At 54.4% G+C, this 19,383-nt stretch overlaps 6 protein-coding genes across 6 annotated transcripts; 3 read left to right on the top strand and 3 right to left on the bottom strand.

Moving 5' to 3' along the window:
- Positions 1-367: 367 nt before the first annotated feature.
- SMAC4_01042 (uncharacterized protein) lies at positions 368-1,774 on the top strand (the record flags this gene model as incomplete). Its single annotated transcript, XM_003350103.2, has 1 exon — positions 368-1,774. Exon 1 carries the CDS (start codon positions 524-526, stop codon positions 1,772-1,774), a length of 1,251 nt encoding a protein of 416 aa, XP_003350151.1. The 5' UTR covers positions 368-523.
- Positions 1,775-3,419: 1,645 nt separating this feature from the next.
- On the bottom strand, positions 3,420-7,643 carry SMAC4_01041 (uncharacterized protein; the record flags this gene model as incomplete). Its single annotated transcript, XM_003350102.1, has 1 exon — positions 3,420-7,643. The coding sequence occupies one exon, from the start codon at positions 7,641-7,643 to the stop codon at positions 3,420-3,422; it is 4,224 nt and encodes a 1,407-aa protein (XP_003350150.1).
- A 1,088-nt stretch (positions 7,644-8,731) lies between these two features.
- Positions 8,732-11,053, top strand: SMAC4_01040 (uncharacterized protein). Its single transcript, XM_003350101.2, has one exon. It carries the CDS (start codon positions 8,878-8,880, stop codon positions 10,993-10,995), a length of 2,118 nt encoding a protein of 705 aa, XP_003350149.1. The 5' UTR covers positions 8,732-8,877; the 3' UTR covers positions 10,996-11,053.
- Positions 11,054-11,095: 42 nt separating this feature from the next.
- Positions 11,096-12,856, bottom strand: SMAC4_01039 (uncharacterized protein). Its single transcript, XM_003350100.2, has 2 exons — positions 12,517-12,856; positions 11,096-12,425 (listed from the first exon to the last, which is right to left on the bottom strand). Exons 1-2 carry the CDS (start codon positions 12,638-12,640, stop codon positions 11,203-11,205), a joined length of 1,347 nt encoding a protein of 448 aa, XP_003350148.1. The 5' UTR covers positions 12,641-12,856; the 3' UTR covers positions 11,096-11,202.
- Positions 12,857-13,056: 200 nt separating this feature from the next.
- Positions 13,057-14,599, top strand: SMAC4_01038 (uncharacterized protein). Its single transcript, XM_003350099.2, has 2 exons — positions 13,057-14,088; positions 14,176-14,599. Exons 1-2 carry the CDS (start codon positions 13,558-13,560, stop codon positions 14,461-14,463), a joined length of 819 nt encoding a protein of 272 aa, XP_003350147.1. The 5' UTR covers positions 13,057-13,557; the 3' UTR covers positions 14,464-14,599.
- Positions 14,600-14,960: 361 nt separating this feature from the next.
- Positions 14,961-18,294, bottom strand: SMAC4_01037 (uncharacterized protein). Its single transcript, XM_003350098.2, has 2 exons — positions 16,883-18,294; positions 14,961-16,825 (listed from the first exon to the last, which is right to left on the bottom strand). Exons 1-2 carry the CDS (start codon positions 17,110-17,112, stop codon positions 15,088-15,090), a joined length of 1,968 nt encoding a protein of 655 aa, XP_003350146.1. The 5' UTR covers positions 17,113-18,294; the 3' UTR covers positions 14,961-15,087.
- Between the last annotated feature and the right edge of the window lie 1,089 nt (positions 18,295-19,383).

The raw sequence follows: 19,383 nt of genomic DNA, 5'->3' as shown, positions 1-19,383 counted from the left end.
TGATGAAGGGATTCCAAGATGTGGTGTCAAGCATGATGAAATAACTGGGAGAAGGATAAAATGGACATTTGGAATTCAAAGTCCAATGTACGATGTTAATAGACAGACATCAAGTTAAGATTACTGTTGGAGCAGAAAAGGTTGTCATAAACCTGCCATGCTTGAACAGACGTGACGCTATGCAGTTCTGGCATAAGCGTTTACCTAGGACATGCACAGGAATCTCGCCTGAAGCTTGCCACAGCACGGGCCTCCATGCCTCAGAGCTGCCCCTCGTCCCGTCCGATTTGACTCAACTCCCCATATGGAAAGTGGCATGCCCCGCAATTGGGAATTTGAGATTCAAAAATATTGTCCAAACATAACACAGTGATTGTACGACTGTTGTAACAAACACACTCCATACCGGGAGTCAACGTCATTCAAGCTGTTCCCCCTCCGTTTCGCCCGTCCCGCTCTCCGCAGCGTCTTTTCGCGACAGTTCGTCTCGCCAACTTCCATCTCGCTGCTCAACTCGCGCATCATGGCCGCTCTCGACACGTACAAGTACACTCCCGCCGAGGAGAAGGAGGTCCAGCAATGGATCCAGAAGGCCGACACCATCAAGGCCTCGGACGATAAGCAGTCCGTCCTCAACCAGCTCAACCAAGACCTCGCTACCCGCACCACCGTCCTCGGCACCAAGCCCTCCAAGGCCGACATCGCCATCTACGAGGCCGTCGCCCCCCTCGTCAAGGCCTGGTCCCCCGAGGAGCGTACCGGTCAGCAGGGCCGCCCCAACATTGTCCGTCTCGTCGACTTTGTCCAGAACAGCCCCCTCTTCGGCCTCAACGTTACCGACAAGATCGCCATCGATGCCGATGAGATCCTCTACGTCAAGCCTCCCGTTGATGCCAAGGCCGAGAAGGAGCGCCTGAAGAAGGAGAAGGCCGCTGCCCTCGCCGCCGCTCAGTCCGCCGCTGCCGCCGTCCAGGGCGCTGCCGCCACCGTTGTCGACCGCACCAAGGAGGCTGCTGCCGCCGTTGCCGAGAAGGCCGTCGAAGTCAAGGACCAGGTTGTCCAGGCCGCCACCGACGCTGCCCCCGCCGCTGCCCAGCCCAAGAAGGAGAAGAAGAAGAAGGAGGTCAACGAGAACCGCCGCCCTAAGGCCACTCCTCCTCCTCCCGCGCCCCTCTCTCCGGGTCTCATCGACCTCCGCGTCGGCCACATCCTCAAGGCCATCAAGCACCCCGAAGCCGATTCGCTCTACGTCTCCACCATCGCCGTTGGCGACGCGCCCGGCACCGAGGACACCGCCGAGTACGAGGGCCAGGTGTGCCGCACCGTCTGCTCCGGCCTCAACGGCCTCATCCCTCTCGAGGAGATGCAGGGCCGCAAGGTCGTTGTCGTCTGCAACCTCAAGCCTGTCAAGATGCGCGGCATCAAGTCGTGCGCCATGGTGCTCGCCGCCTCGCCCAAGCCCCAGGAGGGCGTCGAGGACGACCACAAGGGTCCCGTCGAGCTCGTCAACCCTCCCGCCGATGCCAAGGCCGGCGAGAAGGTCTACTTCGAGGGCTTCAACACCACCCCCGAGAAGGTCCTTAACCCCAAGAAGAAGGTCTGGGAGACCTTCCAGCCCGGCTTCACCACCACTGGTTCCCTTGAGGTTGCCTTTGATGTTGATGCGTGCAAGGATGTCAAGGACTTGGAGGGCAAGAGCGGCATTGCTAAGCTGGTGACTGAAAGCGGCGGTGTCTGCACTGTTTCCACCTTGGCCGGTGCCCAGGTTAGGTAAAAGTTGCTATAAGGCGTATAAAAAGTTTTGGGGATATAGAATGAATGAAATGATGTCAAAGGCATATTGGGGGCTTTATAGTTCTTCAACTTCTATGTGAGAAGTCTAGGTCTCCCCTACCCTTTTCGCGCTTCTCAATCTCATGATATCCCCCATCAACATCTTTTCCCACCTACGCAACAACCCCCGTCACACTTCCACTCCCACTCCCACTCCCACTGCCCTCACACCCCGTCGTAACAGTAACCGTCTCCGTCGGCACCACACACCCCCTAACACAAGTCGGACATGGCCTCGTCACCCACTCCGTCGACGTAGTCGGACAACACTCATCACTATTTAGTGTCGTAACAATTCACAGTCAGCCAGCCGGTCAGCCGGATCAGCCACTCCTCAGCCGCAGTGTATAGTCAAGATCATGCAGAGCACGACGTCATATGCAAAAACAAAACCAGAAACTAACCTGCAAGGAACCGCAGCAGTACTAGTAACCCTCACAAACAACGGACAAGCCATGCCCATGCCCGTGCTCATGCCCCCGGCGGACTCAGCAGTAGACTCAGCGGCAGTAGGCGTAGGCGGAGACAGACCATATGGGGACAATAGCGCGGGTTAGTGGTGGCTGTGTGTGTGAAGCAGGGTGTTGCGAGCGTTTTGGGGGAGCAAGTGACTGGGAGTGAGAGTGAAAGTGGGAGTAATAGGTTTGTCGAAGTTGAAGTCGAGAAGCTCCTGGTTGATGAGGTCGGGGCTGAGGCTGCCCCTGGTTCGTTGCTCATTAGGAGGGCAGCGGCGGCGGTGGCGATGGTTGTGCTGCTGCTGGAGCTGAGGGAGAGAAACATGATTGCGTGGTTGAGTAAGTGGATGTTGTAGTTTGTTAACTTGGAGTTTCTGTAGAGGTAGATGGACCAAGGTGCCTTTGGAAGCAAGATGAGTTGTGGTATGCTATGGTAGGACGTTTAATGCTACGGGTATTTCGTGATGTGATGTTTTGTTTGTTGATAAATTTCGTGGCCACGCAATCCTGAGAAACGAGTTTGTCTGGTTTATACCGTGTCGGCGTTGCTGTTTACATGTCTCTGAACATCACGACACTTATGTCCTGGAATGCTGACCGCCCACTTGGCCCAGTCGCTGAGACCTGACTCTTGGGAACGGCCCATGGAGATCACAGAAGGATAGTCACTCTCGTCATATCAAACAAGGACTAGGTCAAGAGAAACGAGTGGTGAAAAGGAAAGCAAACCAAGTATAAACAAGCGCATCAATCTATATACAAAGTCCATGCAGATCGCAAGGCAGCTCAGTACCGTGGGGAGATTTGTCATGGTATGCTCAAAAATAACAATCGAGGTTAACGATAGTAATGTACACAAAAAAGCCAAACTTCTTCCCGTCAACCACAACATCCATCCTCCGTTCCATATCCAGCCCATTTTATTTTCTCTTCGCGAACGCCCAAAATGCTCACCAACTCATACATGTGTCGACATCTATATACAGAATGTACTCCAGAACGCCGGCCCATGGAATCGCTTTTTGCTATCGAACATCCTCCTCCTTCGCTGCGGAGACTTCCATCTCCGGTTCCATATCTATACACCGGGATTGACAGAGAGACAGACAAAACATCGGCGTCCCCCCATGTTTAGGAGAAGAAGTACGTGCTTTCTTTCAAAGACCGGACATCGAAGTCACCCTTCTTCGGGATGGGTGGGAAGGTCAAGGGAAGCCAGACGTCAATAAAGGCCCTGTACTTGTTGCCACCAGCTCCGATCGACTCGTTGGCCTTCTTCTTCGAAATGGCAAAGTGATTCGTGTTCCTCAGCGCGTCAAGCGAGTCGGATTCGACAGCCGGCCCGTCATCCTCCTGCACGTCATCCTCCTGCTCGACGGCCTCCTCGCTGCCATCTGCCTCTTCTCCCTCGTCATCCATTTCCCGTTCCCTGCGAACCTTCTTCTCTTCTGCACCGCCGACGTTGCCAATAGTAACCTCCTTCAGATCCTCGGGGACAGTGAGATCCTCATCTCTCGAATACAGTTCGTAAATGCTGGCCGGCGATTCCATCTTCCTGCCCCTCTCCACGTCTTCTGGATTTGATGAGCGAAGAAGTTCTTGCCGTTCCTTCTCCAAAAGCAGCTCCTTCCTGGGCCCGAGCTTGTGCTTCTGGCGCCACCGCTGGATCTCCTGGGCAACTTGTGTGCCCTGTTGGATCTTGGCGAGGTAAATGGAATTCTTGTAGCGCGCCTGAAACTCGGCGGCTAAGCGGCCAATGACATCCTCACTATGGATACGGATGAAAGCATCGCGAATGACGGTGTTCATGGTGTCTACATCAGAAGCGTGAGTCCAGAACGAGTCATGGACAGCGGCAAAGGTAAGTCCCAGTTCGTCGCAGTGTAGCGCCGACAGAATCATGTGACTAGCGTCAAGCGAGTGAATGAAGTTGGGCGGGAAAGCCTGTAGCTGTTTCCTCCTGTTGACGGGATCCGATCTCTCCGGGATCGTCATGACAAGATCCTGCATGCACGTGGAGACAGTCTTGGTCCCATGCCTCCTGTAAGGCTGAACGACCGGCATACGCAAGGGTGTTGTCCAGATGATGGTTGACTGGAAGTTGTTGAGAATCTCGTCGTTTTTGTGAGAAGCTGACTTCTTGGGGGCTGCGGCAAGCGTCTGATTCCCGTCGGTTGCTGTCCCGTCTCCTTGAGGAAACCGTTCCGATCTCTCAAACTCATCAAGTTGCTCGGGCGTCAAGGCGCGGCAAACACGTCCGCCAATTTCTCCAAGCCAGTTCTGAATGTCGTGAGCGCCCTTGAACATGGTGGACATTGCCCTGAAGATATGCTGCGTCACGTATGCGGCTGCGAGAGGGGGTTCGATGCCCGTCTCGGTCATGAGGTTCGGGTACGCCGCGTCGATCTGCTTCAGGACCTGTTTCTTCGCGCCGACATACGTCACGCCGTAAACATTGGTCATGACGGTTTGCTTCACCACCTTGCGTGTAATTTTACCATGCATGGCCTTGGCAAACTCATTGTCCTTGGCGAGATCTTCGTCGATGCCCTTAATCACCAACTTGGCAACAGCCGAGTAGACATCGGCAGGACGTTCTCCAGGAACCAGATTGACTTGCTTTGCACCCCATGTATCACCACCGAGAGCAGCGTAATGCTGCAGTCCGTTGCAGGTTCCGTCTTGGTGTACCGGAAGATGGGATACGTATTTTGTAGGATCCTCCAGCTCAAGTGCTTCCGCGAGCTCAAAGCACGTAGCAAGGCATTGCCATGGGTCCTCAGCCTTGAGCCACCATCGGTTTCCGTTCAGCGGGTTTCTGGCCGACTCCCGGACGTTCTCAATGTTTTCTTCGGCAAATTCTTGACGCTCCTGCAGACTAGCCTTGTCGAAGCCGTAAAGGTTGGCAAGGTGAACCTTGAGCCAGCGCAAGCCGCTCTCTCCCAATGGTTTGCCCTTGGAAAAAAGCATCAGGCCACGGAGATGGTCAGCACCCATATGATTGAGATAAGGGGGGATTGGATAGGCGCGTCCACGGAAATCAACATTGTGTGGGAAGTAGAAAGTTTGATCGCGGTACGCCCTGGCAATTTCGAGTTGGAAGTTCATGAAGCACCGCTGCGAATGCAACCCGGATCTCTCGTTTTCGATAGCCTTGAGCGCTTTGAGCCACGAACGCTTAATGGTCGGGTCTTCGGTGGATGCCGGCTCGGCAGGTTGTTCGAAAACAGGGTTAAGAGGAGGAATGTTTGCGACTTGCTCGCCAGAGTTCCAGACCTCCAGCATGACCTTGAATACTGGGTGATTGATCTTCCAACCTGTCTTGCCCAGGACATCGAGACCTTTGAAGATCTGATCCATGTCACCGCGAGCGATGGCCGCCTCAGTGTAGAGTTTCTGCTCCCTCTCACCGTTCTTCAAGCGAAGTACAGGGGTCTTGGTTTCGAGATAGGCACCCCTCTCAAACGATACCCAGGGATCTGGTGCGGTAACCATGGGAAGATGGCGAGCGAGAAAGTCCGGTACGGGTTCCCGAACCAAGAGGTCGACGACGGCCTTGTTGGGAATGATGGTTCCAACCTTCTTGCCTCTCCTTAGTTGCATGACGTGGGAGAATGCGGGCTGGTTTTGCGTAACAAGGGTCTTGGTCGCGGGATCCTCGCGGACAAGCTTGATTTTTGCCGTATCAAGAAGGGCGGACAGGAGGGCCGCGCCGACCTTTGTTCGGATCAAAGTCGTCCAGGCCTCCTCCTCCATGACCACGTCGACGGTGTTGGAGTCGGCCATATCACCAGAGCCAGCAGAAGCAGTCGTGTTTGTGAATCGCAGAAATGAGCGGGGGTTGTACTGTTTAACCTTGCTCTTTCGGAGGGTGTTCTTGCTGAGCATGGCTTCAGCCTTTTGTACCCTGATATCCTCTTCGGCAAATTTGGCGATGTGAGTGATGAGAGATGCGATCGTGGCCCCCTTGTGGGCGCCGCCCATGGCGAGCGAGCTGAGTGTACTGATGATGGTGACCGCGGCCAGGCGCTCGGGGTTGGATTGCCTTAGGAAGGGGCCGTAGATGCAGCGATCCAAATCCTCCTTTGTTTTTCTGGTCGCCTTCTCGGATTCCTCCACCTCCTCAAGCATGGTGAGCAAACGAGCCTCAAGGTCTTTCTGCCACTGGTAGAGCCTCGAATTGAGTGATGGAGTGTCGAGGGAGGTATTCAGGCCCATCTTTTGAAGCGACTCGTTCTCCTCTCGCCAGCGTGCTAGCGACGCATCAATGCAGTCCTTTTCCAACTTGGACTGGATCTCCCTCTGCTGAGAAAGAGGCAATGTCGAGATGTCGAAACCGTCCGGGATGCCCGCAAACATGCTGATTGTCCGCTTGACGAACTGGAGACCGTATCCCTTTTGCGGAGTGCCAAGAACTTCGGGGACTGCAGAGGCTTCACCCGAAGTAAGCAAGTGCGCGGTCGTATTTTCAGACTGGCCAACAGCTGGCTCTTGTTGCTGTTGCTGTTGCTCTTGCTGTTGCTGTGCAAAGGCTTCGGGATCCACATTGTCGGGCATGTTGTACTTGGGGCACAGCTCAGCAACCTTTGTCAATTCCTCGTATGTTAGGATTTGGGTGTTGAAGACGGTCTCGAGGGCGGTCTGTGTGGGAAGCAGGCTCAAATATCTGTCGACGTAACGCTGCATTGTTGCTGGATCCGAGGAGGTGAGAGATGCCTTGAGAAGCAAGGCGACAGTCTCACCACCAACAGGAAAGTCCCTGCCGCTGCTGATGGTGGTCTCGAAGGCCTTGTGGATGTCATCGGCCTTATCCACGGCAGGCTCTTCCAAGAGCTGACCAACCTTGGCGTCGAGATACTGGTTGAAGAGATCCACAAAGTCGGCTGGCGGTAGAACCTCCAAGGTGGCAAAACGCTTAAGAACCTGAGCCGCTCGCTCAAGACGTCCAACTTGAAGACAGGCCTCGAAAACCAAGTACATCTCATTGACGTCTCCAGGAACACCGTGGTAGTTCACGCGCTGCTTTGGGAAGAACTTGGTCTGGTCGCGGACCGTCAAGGGGTTCTGGGGAGAGAAGGATCGCAGTTCGTACAAGGGCGCTGTGGCAGTCTGGGCGGGTTCGTCTAGTACAGTGGCGAGATGGCGCTCGAAGCCAACGGTGGCTCGGGGTGCAGGCTGTCTCTTAAGCGGGCTCGGTTGCTGGGTGGTGATGGTGGACAACAGCCTATGGGTCGAAGCCAGCGAGCCCCGGGCACCGAGAGAAGGCGGGCATCTGGGAAGAGCTCTGCGGGAGCCGGCCGAGACGAGGCGGTTGAGTTGGGGAGTTCGGGTGGCCGCAGCCGTTCGAGGAAGCATCTTGTCAAGATGTCGGGGGTGTCGAGGGTGTCGAGGGTGTCGAGGTAGTGAGACAGAGCTCAACAGAGCCGGGAGGGTATGTTGGAGGCGAAGTAGGCAGGTGGTCGTATCGGGATTAATAACACATTGGACAAGAAAGATGGGGGGAAAAGGAAGGATGATGTATGTGCAAGAAGTCTGTTGAGCAAAGACTATCGAGTATTGTACAAGATGGGAGAAAACGAGGCGGCCCAACTGTGCAATGCGACAAGTGAATGCGATTGCGGTGGGTGGTGATGGTGGTGCTGGTGTTGGTGTCTCTCCGGCTCGAATTCCTCGATTTGGTGGCGGCAATAAGTCGATGTGTGCCGTGTAAATAAAAAGAAAAGACGGATGTTGGGAGATGAAGCTGAAGAGGGAACAACCGGCCGTGTGTTCTGTGTGCCGACTGGACTGATCGTCTTCCTAGGTTGCTTCCGCTTCCTTCTCTGTCTGCGTCTTGAAAGAAAAGTGCAGGTGAGGTGTGCGCAGTAGCAGACGGGACGGATGGCAGTGACGGGAGGTCGGATGGTTTGGTGGTAAAAGATAAGATGCTCGACGGAGGGCGATAGGATTTGCGATGGGACCCTCCCCAAATTTTTTGATACTGCCCGAGCCACCGAAGCCGATGGCCACCTTGGCGTCCTGGCCCACTGGGCGGCAGTCGTTAAGGTCGTCCCATCGTGCCCCACCCATCCTGGGTCTTGGTCTGTGCATCTGCTTAACAGTGGCCTTGGACGAAAATTCCATCTCAATCATGTGGCGTCCTGATTGGCCAATCTGACTTTTCACTTACACGGCCGACGGTCCACCCCGCTATTAGACCCACCTGTTCCGCCACGACCCTGACTGCTGCACCAATTGGACATCAGACAAGAGCAACCCGAAGCTCTACGGATTCACAGAAGAAGAAAGCACGGTCCCCACCCCGCCTGGGCGACCAGAACATGCTCGATCCATTCAACTCTGCAGTGGCTCTAGAGTAGTACCTATCCACTACTCTACAAATACAGTACTTTCATTTATCAGCCTGTACATATACCTTCGCCTTGTCCGAGCTCCAACACTTCGGGCCCAGTCTGTCCAGACCAACCCATATTTCTCTCTCGACCAAACTATCACCACAGCTCCGAATAAGATTGACCCGAGAGAGATTCCCGACCCGTAATCTGCGTGTCTAACACTCGGCGGCCACCCCACGCGATTACAACTAACCATGAGCGCGACTCCCGCTGTCCTCAGAGCTTCAGCCTGCTCAGCCTGCAGGTTCTCGGCTCTGCGACTCTTCGTCAGCAGCTTCGCGACTCCCAGAGCTCCTCTTCCAGCAGCCCGTACCCGGATTCTCTCCCCGGCCGTCACCTACTCGACTTTCCGACCTTCCCCTCGACTACTGGCTAGCCCGGCCATCGAAGAACACGCTGAGCCTGCCGCTCAAGAGCAACCGAACAAGATCGAGGATGCTCAGGCAGAGGCGAACAAAGCAGAGGCCAGCACAGAGACGAGCAATGAAGGCGGCGCTGATGTGCCGTGGTATCTTCAAGTCGACGCCCCCACACATCCCACCCTCGTACACGAGCCGCCGCCGCTGCCAGACATTCCCGAGGGTTCTCCCAAGCTGATGGAGCCCTTGGTGAAGTTCGTATCCGATGAGCTGGGCATGGACAACCTCGACCTTCTCGATCTTCGCGCGATCGATCCGCCACCTGCTCTGGGGCCCGAGGTGCTGATGCTCTTTGGCACTGCCCGCAGTGAGCGTCACTTGCACGTCTCTGCCGACCGTCTGGTACGCTGGCTGCGCAACCGTGGAATCTCGGCCAAGGCTGACGGCTTGCTGGGAAGGAATGAGTTGAAGACAAAACTGAGGAGGAAGGCCCGCAAGGCGAAGCTTCTCGGTACTACGGGCCTTCCGAGTGGAGCTGACGACGGCATCACCACCGGTTGGATTTGCGTTAATCTCGGCACTATTGGATGGTCGGACATGGAAATGGAGTTCAAGGACGAGAATGGCATGACAAGCGGTTTCGGTGTGCCCCAAAGCGGGACCACAATTGTTGTGCAGCTGATGACGGAGACACGGAGGGAGGAGTTGGCTCTGGAAAAGCTTTGGAGCGGCATCCTGCGGCGCAGTCTGGAGAGGCAGGACAAGATCGACGGGAAGCTTCCTGATGCCACCTTCACCACTGCGCCCGACACTGTATCGCGCTCTACCTTCTTGCGCCCGACACCCATTCGTTCAAGTGGACGGAACCGGAAGAGACCTGATCGCTTGTACTTCTCTACCTCGGCGCGACAGCACGCAAAGGCCGTCGACGTTTCCCAAACTGACTTGGCTACAGCAATGGCTGGATGGGAATACAGCAACGCTAGCCCGTCTACGATTGACAACCTTCTGGCCCAGGATACCGATTCCAAGGTTCAGCTCTTATTCCAGATGCAGGACTACCTCTACAGCCTTCCCAAGGACCAGGCCCTCTCAGCGGTATCCCTTTGCGAAGACGGTTCCCCCAGCACCTTTATGCGCCTGTTCAACCGTGCCATCGAGAATCTGCCCTCCGCCCAGGCGTGGGAGGCCCGCCTCTGGCTCGAAAAGGCAGCACGTGCCCTTCAGCATCCCGACCACGGCCTGGCCCGACTCGGCGACCTTATCCAGGAAATGAAGCTCTCGGGAGCAGCCGATCTTTCGCGCGAAAAGTTTGTGGACTTCCTCCGGATGATATTTGCCATACCAGAGACGACTGACGCAGGCGTTCGCCAACAGGCTTCCCTCTCCATGGATGTAATCGACATGCTGTTTTCCCGCGGCGAAAAGGTGATTGAGTTCGACGTGGTCGTGGCCGTGATCGAATCCCTCTTACGGACCGGCGTCCGCACCCCCGAAGCTCGACGACTCCTCACTCAGTTTGAGGACCTACTTGGCGAGGCCCAGATGGACTGTCCGACCGAAGACGAGATCATCCGGTTGCTCGACGTGTACGCCCACTACCGCGCCTGGGAGAAGTTCTGGAACGTCTGGCGCATTTTCCCCAGGTATTGCGAGCGCAGGACCGAACGCATGTACACCAAGGTATACGAGCGCATTGCAGCGGTAGATCACCAGGCAATGGCCACGGACGCTCTGAGATGGTGTGTGGAGGAAATGTGGCATGAACAGCCGCCTGTGCGGGTGACGCCGGCTATGCTCAAGGCGCTTGAGGCATGCATTCGCATTGCTGACCCGGAGGCAGAGTCTTTGGCAAAGGACATTGATGACAGGATCTCAGACGCACAGTATATGGATCGCGAGTTTGTCCGACTCTGGCTAACTTTGCACGGGTCCGCTGCCTGGGGTGCTTAGATAAGGGGGAGACGATTGTACGATAGCATGTGGATGTAAGCTTTTACATGTATCATTAGTTTGGCGTACCTTTGCATTCACATCATTATCAACATTTTGTCTGGTCGTCATGGTATCTTTTTGGCCATTTTACCAACTCGGCATATCGACCACAAAAGGGCATTGATCAGTTTAATATGTCAATGATATCCCACCTCCTAGCCCCCATCAGAGCCTAGCCGCCTCCTTCATTACATCCCTCAACATGGGTGCCACCTGCTTCCTACTCTTATCCACCCGTCCTTGCGTCCAACACCTCACCCACTCCGCTTCTCCTTGTTCCGAATCCAACTTCCCACCTCCCCACGTCTGAAGCCGCAGCCCTTCTTCACCACCATTCTTATCCACAAACCGCTTCGCAACCTTGACCGCCCCCTCGTTGAACGCCCACACGAGCAACTCCCTCGTAAACTTCCCATCAGGATTAGACACCGTCATAACCGCCGCGATGTCGAGTTCCTGCTCCTTTGCCCAAGCCTTCAGCGCCTCGGTGAACTGTTTCTGGTCTCCAATCTCGGTCATGAGGTAGTCAAACCCCCTGACGACCGTTGAGATACCCACCGCTAGCCCGCCGTCCATCCACCGCTTGTAGTCCTTTCGCAGAATGTCGCGGTAGCTTAACCCGGCAATTTCTTCTTTGAGAGAGGTGATGTGGTTGAAGTAGGCTGTTCTTTCGTATCCCTTCCCTTCACTGCTACCAGCAGCCGCAGCAGCCGCAGCCGCAGTAGCAGCTGAAGAGGCACTCAATCTCCCCTCCAAAAACTTCACAGCCTCCCTATCCCACTCCGTCGTCTTATCCTTTGACGTCAGATTCGTCGTATCAACCAATATCGGCGCCAGCGCCAGATGCGCCAACTGCGCTTCCCACTCTTCCGGACTCGTATCTGCATTCCCTTCTTCCGACCTTTCTAGTTTGCTGAGCTCTTCCCACCCCGGCTTGCAATACTCCACCACCAGCGACATGCAACTCCCGCTCTTTTCGATGATCCGCGGCTCGACATTAGAAGAAACGACGCCCTCGTCATCGTGGTGGTCGATACACCCTATTATTTTATCGGGAGCACCAAACCCGCGAGCGGCGAGAGGGCCGGTGAGCGCGTTGTGGTCTACTAGCAGCCATTGCGTGTTTTCAGGCGTTATGGAGCTGGAGGTATCATTGTTGGAATTGGAGCTGGAGGTGGGGAGGCCGTCGAGGGTGATCAGGTCGTCATTGTGTAGACCGGCGGGCTTGAGGACGGCGGCAAGTTCCGGGCGAAGGGCGAGGTCGGCTGAGGGCAGGTTGGAGAGCGGGATGTGTAGGGTTGGAAATACCCCGGGGGTGGTGCTGCTGGTGCAGTGGTCGTAAGTGCGGAAGTAGGCGAGGAGGATGGAGGAGCAGAGGGAGTCGAGGTCTGTGGTTTGGTTCCATGAGGATTGTTAGTGATTGATCTACATAACTATGGTATGGACTGAGTCCGGTTCCTGGATGACGTGGAAAGTTACCTGCTGATTCGTTTCCTACGACAAATATCAAAGGGTTCGGCCGTTGCGCTGGCGGCGTGAGCAACGCCTTGCGAGCTGTCAAGAGGAAATTCTTGAGGGAGACACGCCGGGCTGCGGGCGCCATTGTGTTGTTATCTTGGGTATTTCGCGTAGAATAGGCCTCTCAAATACTTATGACAAGTGATGTCCCGTACTGTAAGTACAACAAAGTTTCTCTGTGAGACACAGTCAACAGTAAGTTACGCTCTGTACGACAATAGAAACAATCCGAGTCCCTGCAGTGCACATGCGCGCGTCATACAGTAACTCCACGACGGGACGAGGGGCGGCAGGTGCCGGTTGACGGGTTGAGGGACGGCGCAGCCTTGGCGGTGCCTCGGCCCATCGCTGCCCGTCCGCCTTCGGTCCCAACCCCACTATCCGGGCAAGTGCTCACCGAGGTAGGACCCCATTGATCGTCACTCCGAAAGCGGAGTGAGTGTCGCTCGTATCGATAAGAACCCCGCCAGCGGCCAGGGACCAACGGTGAGGAGTTGAACCCTGGACCCTTCCACGCCTCGGATCATGGCGGCCTGGCCATGGCATCAACCGCCACCTTGATTCCGCGAGTACCGGCCGGTTGGTTTCTTAGAGTTACTGTGAGTCAAAATTTGGTGGTTGTTGGTCAAGTTTAGGTAATCCGAGGGAGAGCGTGCAAAGGCGTGATTGTTATCACGATTGCTGCCCGTCAGTGATCAACTCCAACCTTTCGAGTATACATCAGAATTGACCAACTTTCTGATCTCTTCTTCCGTATCACTTACAACCTATAACTCTTGTGACCTTATCTCTTGGACTTTACTGCTTCTGGCTCGCCGCTTAACAACGTATCAGCAGTGCAGTATACACTAAACTAAAAGCCACATCGTCCCAACGGCCTCCTCTTTGCACTTACACATCAACTAGACATTTTACTCCCTTATTTTTAAACTACATCATCATCCCTTTTCCGTTCCCACCGAACGACTTTCATCACCTCCAGCAATCAGCCAACCACCCATCATGTCTTCCACAACCACAACCATCCCCCCACCATCTTCCCTCATCCGCCTCGCCATCCTCGAAGCCGACACCCCCCCCGCCGGCACACACGCCCGCTACAACGGCTACCGCGGCGTCTTTACGCACCTCTTCACGCGGGCCCTCGCATCTCCTTCACAGGAACCACTCTCCTCCTATCTAACCATAACCGCCCACGACGTCGTCAACATCTCCCCCTCGGATCCCTACGCCAACTACCCCTTTTTATCCGAAATCGACGCAATCCTCATCACGGGATCCAAACACAGCGCGTTTGAGAATGACCCATGGATTTTGACTCTGACGGAATTTGTCAAAAAGGCCATCACAAAAGGTGACGCCGAAAACGGAGGGAGGACGATCAAAGTAATCGGCGTCTGTTTCGGACATCAAATCGTCGGACGAGCGTTGGGCCAAACGGTGGAACGCAACGAAAGGGGTTGGGAAATTAGTGTGACGCGGGTTGGGTTGACGGAGGCTGGAAGGGGGATTTTCAAGGGGAGGGAGGATTTGGTAAGTCTTTTTTTCTTTCTCTTTTAATTTTTCTTTTATTTTGCATAAGCGGAAAGGGGTGCCAATCCTGACTGACGTGGTGAACAGAAAATTCAACAAATGCATCGTGATCACGTCGTGGGCGTGCCAGAGGGTGCGCAACTCCTTGCTTCTACGGACGTCTGCGAGAATCAGGGGTTCATTATCCCCGGGAAAGTGTTGACAGTGCAGGGCCACCCGGAGTTTACGGTGGATATCATGGAGGAGCTATTGGAGTCGCGCAGGGCGATTGGCCTTTTCAACGATGAGCTGTTTGGAAGTGGTGTGGAGAGGAATAAGGTGGATGATGGTTTGTTCATAGCCCAGGCCTTTTACAGGTTTCTTTTGCAGGATTGAGGGTTGGGGGTAATGGATAAGTATCGGGTTTGGATACGTGGATGGATGATGGAAACCTACGGGCTCATATCGACCAAATTATAAGAAATATACTGATTGTATGTGAATGACTTTGTTTGGAGTATGTTTTGGGTTTGGTGTGTATATACAATATGCTAGGCGCTACATAAGAAGTAACAATGCTGAAATCTATCAAGTTAAAGACCACAATCAGCCCACCTACCGTCACCTTTCTCACCCCTCCCTCCGTCTCTGTGTGCTATGTGATACAAAGGAAAAATAACTTTCAGAAAGCAGCTAAAACTTGACAACGCCACAACACCAATCGCAAATGCTTTCGATCCCATGTTCAATGTAATGGCGTATGTCATGACAGACAGGGGCAAAAACAACCAAGTAAAGACGACCACCGACCCAGGGGTATAATCTGCTTGGTCTCAACAATCAACAAAAAGGAAAAACCAAAAAAAAAACAAAAACGCCATGACTTCAGTGAGGATAACAAAAGAGATGAACAAAAAGAAAAACACTAAACTAATAGTAAGCCACCTGCGTGTGTGTCCAAAAAGAAAAGAGGCGAGAAGATTAGCAGGGTAGTAAGCTCAACCGAGACTCGCGTCAAAATCAGCCTCCATTCAACCGGTAAAGCTGAGCCCAAAAATCATCAACTGCATCGTCACGTAGTTCTTCATCGTCATCGATCATCCCATCAAGCAAATCGGCCGTGTCCCACCACTCAACGGCTCCAGTCTTCTTCGTCACAGCAGCTCTAGCACCGCCAGCTGCAGCTTCAACATCGGCGCCCTCTTGAGTGAACTCGTGAGCAGCGCGTCGGGCTCTCTCGTCCGCGATTTCCTGCTCCCGTCTTCTCCTCGCAAGCTGGCTGTCATGGTACATCTCCTCCCGTGTCCTGCCCGCAAACCCGACGTCTCTCCAGCTGCCACTAAACCGCATCCGTGCCCGCAGCGCAGTGCAAAAGTTCCCCTGCGCGTACTTCCACGGTTGCTCTCTCATAGTGAAAAGCGTGCAGTCGACCGCGCCCTGGATTCCGAGGCTGACCATGCTCACGAACAGGAGCCACGGCGGATCCCCAGAGGAGACCTTGTCGTCGTAGCCCACCACGTGGGAGAGGAAGGGAAATATCCAGACAATCATGTAAACTAGTGGGTAAGCAAACAGCGCGCGGAGCTGACGCCGGGCCCTCTCGCGGTTGCGAGTGACGCCCGAGTCGCCACCAATTGAACCAGGCGATACGGTAATCGAGGAAGGCCGAGTGGTGGGAGGGTTGTCAGATGTTCGCGGAGGTCCCTTGCGAAGCATCGTGAGGATGTGAGTTAGTGTGAGATCGATGTGATATGTGCTTTGGTTAACCGTGGTGGTGGAGCTTGGCGGCAAGTCATGGGTTGCGTGGTTTCCGTGCACAGTTGAGCAATCGGAAGGGACTGGCCTATGCCAATAGGAGCGAGGACTGGCCGATGACTTATCCGACCGACTGGCCCTAAGTGGCCTCTCGGGAGAGTGAACCGGGAGCGGTGGCGAAGGAAGTGGTTGTGACAAAGGGTCATCGGGATCCTCCACCATCAAGCGTCCGTTTTCTCCGGAGGATCGGGCCTGCACGAATCCAGGCCAACTCCAGTTCATGTTTGCCGGCCTGTGCTTTGATGACCGTCCTGACCTGCTAGCTGGCGGCTCCCCAGCTTCGTCCACATGCAATTCGAACTGGACCGTGCTGATCGACGACACAGACCTGTTACGGTCCTTGACGGTAACATTCTGCTCGGCTGCAGATCCTCTTCGCGAGTTTGGTAGCGATGCAAGTAATCCGTGGGAGATAAGTTGGGGAGTAGGAGGGACGTCATGCGTGTCCCGGGAGCGCGGGTGGTTCATATTTCCCGAGCTTCTCCGTCCATAATCCTCCAATCTGTTGCGAACGTAAAAGTAAACAAAGAAGTAAATGGCTAGGATGCTGCAGCAGATGACGTAGCGAGGGACCCAACTGAGGGCCAACCGTGCCCAACTCTTGTCTGTCCGGAGGTAGCAATAATGGCCAGCCTCCTGATATCCCGTGCCGTCCACAAAAGCCAAGCTTGCAAATAACACGGGGAAGAAGTAGTAGGCCCCGTATGCCCAGTGTCGATAGCGATAGAGGCCGGTCCGAAGGCGTAAAATGGTCATCAGAAGATGGATGGCGATGAGCAGAACTGCGATGTCGGATGCTTCGATGCCTAGCGCGAGACCGAATCCGGCGATTTGGCAAAAGGCAGAGTCGGAGCGAATTGGTCCTCGAAGTAGGTGCGCAATCGAGGGGATGACGAACCACACTGACTTGATCAAGTCACTTTGAATAAGTAACACTATCAGTCTGTTCGCAATACGGTTAGTACTTGGTCAGTTCTTGAAACAGAAGCAGGTTGCTTACTCATGCCGAAACGTCTTCCTCATTTTCACGAACCAGTAAAGGGTCGAAAGAGTGAGGACGAGGCTGATGGAAGCGAAGGTAAGTGATACAATGGCGAGGTCGTTTTTCAACCCGCGGTCCTGTTCTGATTCCCCAAATTCATCCCGGATTCCAGCCCTAAAATCTCCATGGTGGGTTTGCGCCGTCGGGCTACCGAAGGCCGACTCCAGGATTGTACTGATGATAGCCATACCGTATGACTTGGAACTCTATTGGTATAGGTCGATAATGAGATATCGGCGGCGGCCAGCAAGGACGACGTCGTGTCTGTTGTTGTCTGGCCGACTTTGAGTCTAGCCTACGTTCACCAAGGCAGTCCATCGGTCCTCCGGTGCATCATGTAGGGGCCTGGGTTGGTGAAAGTCGGTAGAGTCGGAACCGACTCAAAGAACAACGTCGGTACAACGATGTGTATCAGTCGGCTGTGGAAGGTGAGAAGCCGGCGGGAGGTTGAAGCTGGATAGACAATGGAAGAAGGTCCGGAAGGAGGGAGCCGGAGAGGTGAGTCTCAGAAAGCGGTGGTCACAGTGACGAGGGAGGCACCGAGAAAAAGTGAATGAGATGCAAGCAAGCGCACCGCTCTTTGGTCTCTGTTGGCAAGAAAGAGCAAACAACACCCGCCGGAATGAACCGTGTCTGACCGTCCTTTTCCACACACGCACACGCGTAGTGACCAATCTGGTGCCCAATTCTTCCCTTTGTCGTATTAGAGTCGCTGAATCGATCGTTTGCCGTCGTTAGGAGTCGATGTAGTCGATGATGTAGTCGGCGGAGGCGTTTGTATAAGTGGTCCGTATGTTGGTGACTTGTAACCCAACTGAAGATGAGTATGGCCCGGCCTCTTGAGATGAAGAGGGATGAAGGGATAGATGAGGAGTAGAGTATAGGAAGGCGGAAGAGAGACGAGTGAAAATAGAACAGATTCAATGATGTAAACGGAGTACCAAAGGGGTACGATGGGGCGAGCTAACGTTGTTGTCACCCTTGTTACCCCATGAATGAATATGTTTGAGCAGATTCGGAAGGAGATGATATGCAAGGCCGGTGGGAGAGGGAATTGAAGAAGGTAATATTAGCGGGCGATTAATCAATGATCAAGGCAGAGAAAGCCCCTTCCTGGTTCGGTTTGAGGTTTGAGCGAGGGCACAGACCCGAGACGGACACAGGGACTCGGGAAGGATGATGAGATGGAAATGGGGAGGCAAACTACTTGTGGAATCTCGACGGCTAGCTTGGCTTGAGACTCCCAGGGAAAACGGAGAATCCAACCCCGGAACGGTGAGCCGTGGGAGCATCGTGGGAACTTTCTTGGCGGCGGGCCCTGTCAAGTCTGCAAAATGCTTGCTCGAGGCCCGGCTTGCGGCTTGCTTGGCTTGTTAAGGCGCCAGGAGTAAATTGGGTGTGAGGTAGTAACTCCCGCTCGCTTGGGTCGTCCCGGTCCACATCGGACGAAAAGTGATCAACATCACCACTCGAGACAAATCCTGACAATGTGACACAGCTCTGACGGCCAGGCCTTGTCCATTAATGTCCAGCACTGGCCGAGCCGTCTGTTTGACTGGCTGGATTTGCAAGCGAATGAAAGACAGTGGGGACTCGGGAAAGCAATGTTTTTGTCCAGAGGGAGAAAGGAAAGTTGGGCTGCCTGGCTGCCAGCTACACTGATGGTGCAGTGGCCCAACTGCGAAACCTCAATTGTGTGAAGGGCTGCTGTTTCCCGGAGGGCCCGCTGCATCTCTCAGAAGCGGTACCTTTATTAAGAAAGAGATTGGCGAGAAGGTGTTGATGCGGTGCCAAGATACTACACCAGCAGGAGCATCACAATATCACTTGCAGTTTCCTTCTTTGCAGTGCAGCGTTGCTCATTGTGGAAGAAGTGCAGTGGCAGAGAGTCGACATTGTTCTATTATTGTGTGCAAACCGCAATTGTTGATACCTTATCCGGGCAGTGGCTGAAACGGCTTGAGTGAATACGGCCTGTAACGGGCCCTTCCGAGGGCAAACAACACAGGAAGGAATGAGAAGACCGAAGAGGACGTCAGGGCACCCGACACACTTGCATCATGGTCAGTCGGTCGATTTCCCTCAGATCACGCACACACCGGCGTCCATCCAAATGCCAGAGAACAAGACACCCGACATCCAACACTATCCAAGGCCGACGACGGTGATGGGCAACCACTCGGGCACTCCACCATCCGCCGAACAAGTCACAAAATGTGGTTGTCGTTGACTGGCCAGTGAGGCGCCCACGAAAAAGAAAATTAAGCGATGAGGGGCCGAAGAGGGGCGCGTGTTGGGGCGGTATGATGACACTGCAGTGATGACAAGCTGGAATCGACAGAGAGAGAAACGACTCGACGGCATCCGATGCGCTGAATCTGGATTTTGGCTTTTGGCTTTGCTTCTGGGGGCCGCCCTCCCGCCGCCAGCTCCCTCGACTCGTTTTCGGCGAACGGAAC

The sequence above is a fragment of the Sordaria macrospora genome, chromosome 3 (genome assembly GCF_033870435.1).
Source record: "Sordaria macrospora chromosome 3, complete sequence".
NCBI classification, from domain to species: domain Eukaryota; kingdom Fungi; phylum Ascomycota; class Sordariomycetes; order Sordariales; family Sordariaceae; genus Sordaria; species Sordaria macrospora.
This window is presented reverse-complemented; position numbering and strand designations above follow the sequence as displayed.

What these genes read in the sequence shown, in the direction of transcription:
- SMAC4_01040 (XM_003350101.2), top strand. Translation starts at nt 8,878, where the DNA reads ATGAGCGCGACTCCCGCTGTCCTCAGAGCTTCAGCCTGCTCAGCCTGC.
- SMAC4_01039 (XM_003350100.2), bottom strand. Translation starts at nt 12,640, where the DNA reads ATGGCGCCCGCAGCCCGGCGTGTCTCCCTCAAGAATTTCCTCTTGACA. An exon ending in CGTAGGAAACGAATCAGCAG is followed by an intron (nt 12,426 to 12,516) that starts GTAACTTTCCAC and finishes ACCAAACCACAG; the next exon opens with ACCTCGACTCCCTCTGCTCC.
- SMAC4_01038 (XM_003350099.2), top strand. Translation starts at nt 13,558, where the DNA reads ATGTCTTCCACAACCACAACCATCCCCCCACCATCTTCCCTCATCCGC. An exon ending in TCAAGGGGAGGGAGGATTTG is followed by an intron (nt 14,089 to 14,175) that starts GTAAGTCTTTTT and finishes CGTGGTGAACAG; the next exon opens with AAAATTCAACAAATGCATCG.
- SMAC4_01037 (XM_003350098.2), bottom strand. Translation starts at nt 17,112, where the DNA reads ATGGCTATCATCAGTACAATCCTGGAGTCGGCCTTCGGTAGCCCGACG. An exon ending in AGGAAGACGTTTCGGCATGA is followed by an intron (nt 16,826 to 16,882) that starts GTAAGCAACCTG and finishes TATTGCGAACAG; the next exon opens with ACTGATAGTGTTACTTATTC.